The following is a 3,396-nucleotide window of genomic DNA, read 5'->3' as shown; positions in this document are numbered from 1 at the left end:
TCGCTGTCCCTCTCTCTGTTTTTTTTCTTTAGTCTCCAGGAGATTTCACAATTACAGATTTGGGATACATCAGCAGGTGGCCATATTATTCACCTCCTGGTGCAAAACTAATCTTTGTTTTGTAGAAATCAAGGACAGCGAGAGGACTGAGTGAGCTGCCAGCTCCATAGAGATAACCTGGCAAATTAATGGATGCACCGTGTGCTTTTAATGAGGTTTCTTCCATCTTCTTTTAAGCATTGTGATGGCCACACATTGCATAGCATGCCCTTCCTCCTGCTCTAGACCCTGGTGAGAGCCTGTGGATGAATTTCCATGGAAGGGGACTACAGTGGGCAGCCTGTTGGGTTGGAAAGCATTTGTGCCTGGCTCCACTATCCAGGATTTTCCATTCTGAGCTTGCTGCTGTACCAAACGTTCTTTTAATCAGAAACACGTGCAGACCCTGATACTCCCCACATGGCAATTGTTCCAAGAGAAGAAAGAGAGGAAAAGCGACTTTGAAACCAGTTGTTCCATTATTCCCCATCCAGTGAGCAGTCAGTAAGCCATGACTTAGGCTGTGTCCCAGTGACCCAGCTGGATTGCTGGTCTCCTGCTGGGGTGGAAGAGGGGCAAGCGCTGCAGCAGCATTCCTCACCTTTGCACAGGACAGGCTTTGGCCAGTCACGCAGCTATATCTTGAAGCCAGTTTCCTGATGTAACAGGGATAAAGAGAATTTTTCAGCTGTTGGTTTAAGAGAAGAGAAACTTAGTATCAAAACTAAAGATGGGAGCAACCTATCTAAACCCAACTAAAGATAGTCAAAACCAGGTAAGCTATAGTCTGCTCAAGTATTTTATTTAACCTGAAGGCTTATAGCAGTTCTGTGTCTGGATTTTATTTACAATAGCCTTTAAAATCACTGCATTTGAGCAAATTGATTAGGAGTAACTCTTCTGCAGTTTTTTCTCTTCTCCTCTTGGTCTGTGCTTTTAATAAAGTGACATCACTTGCTTGGAGAACATTAAATGCCATGTAAGCGTCATGTGATGAGAAACTTGGAACATGTGCATTGAAGAATCCGGCAAGGCACATCTCGAAAGGGAGTACCTTTTAGTAGCAAGCTGGTCTCATTGGAAAACATGGATTCACATCTGAGAGAATTAACTTTAGGCCTGGGTTAGATCCTTGTACTTCTGTATTTGATATTATGAACCTTCAGAAGTGGTACAGGCAGTGGTGCCTGGTCTCATTTGAACCAACCTGAGCAGCAGGACACCACCGCGCTCCCGGAGAGCCTGAAGTTGCGTGGCAAGCTTCCCCTCAAGGAAGGTTTCCTGCTCAAAAAGGTGATCAAAAACAAAGACCTTCTTATAAAAAAAAAAAAAAGTTGAAGAGTATAGCTGGTTTCTAAGATTGTAGGAAGCCTTCAAACATCTCTCTTGTTGTTACATGGAAGAGGTAGAGTTCCGCTTGTGTTGCTGTTGGTACTAAACATTGATTGTAAGTACAGAGTAGGGTGTGGAGTGGTGGGTCTGACATTTCGAGATTTCCTGTTTTGTCTGCTGATTTTCAACACTGGACTCATTGCTGTTTCTTGTCCCCAACTTTCCGGAGAGCAATAAGCTTTCCAAGCCTTCCAACCTTTTATTGTTTCATTTTTATAACAAAACGCCATGGATTACAAGCTGATGGGTTCAAGGTGATGTCCTGGTGGCTGCATAGCACTGCGGTGGCCTCATAGCTGCGTTGCCAGCACCGGGGCCCTGCCCTGGGGTCGAGGAACCTGGACGATGCTGTCGGTGTCATTGCAGTAATTGCGTTTCTGTTCCAATTGGCAGCTGGTGATGGAGTTCTGTGGTGCGGGCTCCGTCACCGACCTCATCAAGAACACGAAGGGGAACACCTTGAAGGAGGAGTGGATCGCCTACATCTGCAGAGAGATTTTGCGGGTACGTGTCCATAGGGAGCTAAATGTTGGGGGTGTTGGAGTGTCGCTGGGGGGACTCAGGATGCCTTTGGCTCTGCAGGCTTTGGGGCTGCCGCACTGCCATGGGCTGGAGCCTCTTCGGTGCTGGTGGGCAAGAGTGATTCCTGTGCTTGTCTGTGCATAGTAAAGAAGCCCTGTTAAATGCCCTTCAGCTCTGTTAGTTCCCTGACTTTTAACCTTCTTTTTCCTTCAAAAAAAGTATTATTTCCTTCAGCGTTAACAGAGTGAAGATTTCTTTGTATTAGAATTATATTTTCAATTAATAGAAGGGTGGGGATTAATAAAGTCTGTGGAAAGAATCCTCATGATTAAAATGCACTCTACATTTTATTAAATCCACATGTTTCTGGCTTTAATGAAGATGCTGTAGCTCTTATGCCCACAAGATAAACGTTTGGCTGGAGTATCTTAGAAAGGGCTATGCCAGAGTTTCAGGCACTGGTTGGTGACAGCATCAGCAAAGGCTTGCTTGCGTTTTGCACAGCTGAGGTCGGATGATGTGATTGTAGTGGTTGCCCACCACTAAAATACATCACTCCATGAAGTGAGGCTTTGTTCAAGAGAAAACAGAAATGTTTGGCGCATGAGGGAAACCTGTAGAAGAGCCATTTAAGTGATAGGATGAAAGGAAGTGGCTTCAGGTTGTGCCAGGCGAGGTTTAGGTTGGACATTAGAAAAAAATTATTTACAGTTATGAAAAAATTATTTACAGTTATTTTAAAAGCATTTATTAGGAAAAAATTATTTACAGTGGTTTACAGTTATATATTACAATTACTTACAGGGCTGTGAAGCCCCGGCCCAGGCTGCCCAGGGCAGTGGTGGAGCCCCCATCCCTGGAGGGATGTGTTCATGTGGTGCTGAGGGACATGGTTTAGTCACCCTGGCAGTGCTGGGGGAACGGGTGGACTCAAAGATCTTAACAGTCTTTTCCAACCTAAACGATTCTGTGATTCCATGAAAGGAAACAAATAAAAATGACTGCTCAGAAAGGAGGTGTCTGACACTGCTGCTGAGGCTGCCAGTGGTGTCTGGAGGTGACACAGCACTTCCCTGTTGACCCTGAATGCCACTGCCCGCACCAGCATGGTGTGCAGAAGGTGCTGGCACTGTAGCTAATCAGTTGTTGGACAGACACTACTTTCAGTGCCAGGAAACCACAGTTACACAGGCTGTTTGCAGTGTGTGAGCTCTGTGAGACTACTTCTTAAAATAGTCCCTGGCAGTGAGTCAGAACCCAGCCACTGACTCATGTCCCAGGGCCACCATCCAGTGTGATCGCTTGCATTTTGGCCACGCTTTGGGGCGGTTGGTTGGTGACCTCCATAGGGTTTTCAGGTGATGAAAGGCTCTCAGCTTCGTGCTGCAGAAGGTGGCTCTGTCTTGGTTCAGACATTGACGGCCAGTTGTGATTCTTAACACG

The 3,396-nt window shown here is 45.8% G+C and overlaps 1 protein-coding gene across 1 annotated transcript in view; it reads left to right on the top strand.

The window, feature by feature from the left end:
- The window catches only part of LOC104490694 (traf2 and NCK-interacting protein kinase), a gene marked incomplete at both ends in the record, with an annotated part of 25,360 nt that overhangs the window by 6,233 nt on the left and 15,731 nt on the right, over positions 1–3,396 (top strand). Inside the window, one exon of the mRNA XM_010133016.1 lies at positions 1,825–1,935. Within this exon, the coding sequence (XP_010131318.1) occupies positions 1,825–1,935 (111 nt within the window). The remainder of the gene's footprint in view (positions 1–1,824; positions 1,936–3,396) is intronic.

Source organism: Buceros rhinoceros, unplaced genomic scaffold (assembly GCF_000710305.1).
Source record: "Buceros rhinoceros silvestris isolate BGI_N320 unplaced genomic scaffold, ASM71030v1 scaffold26433, whole genome shotgun sequence".
NCBI lineage: Eukaryota > Metazoa > Chordata > Aves > Bucerotiformes > Bucerotidae > Buceros > Buceros rhinoceros.
The sequence above is the reverse complement of the archived record's forward strand: the minus strand, read 5'-3'. Positions and strand labels throughout refer to the sequence as shown.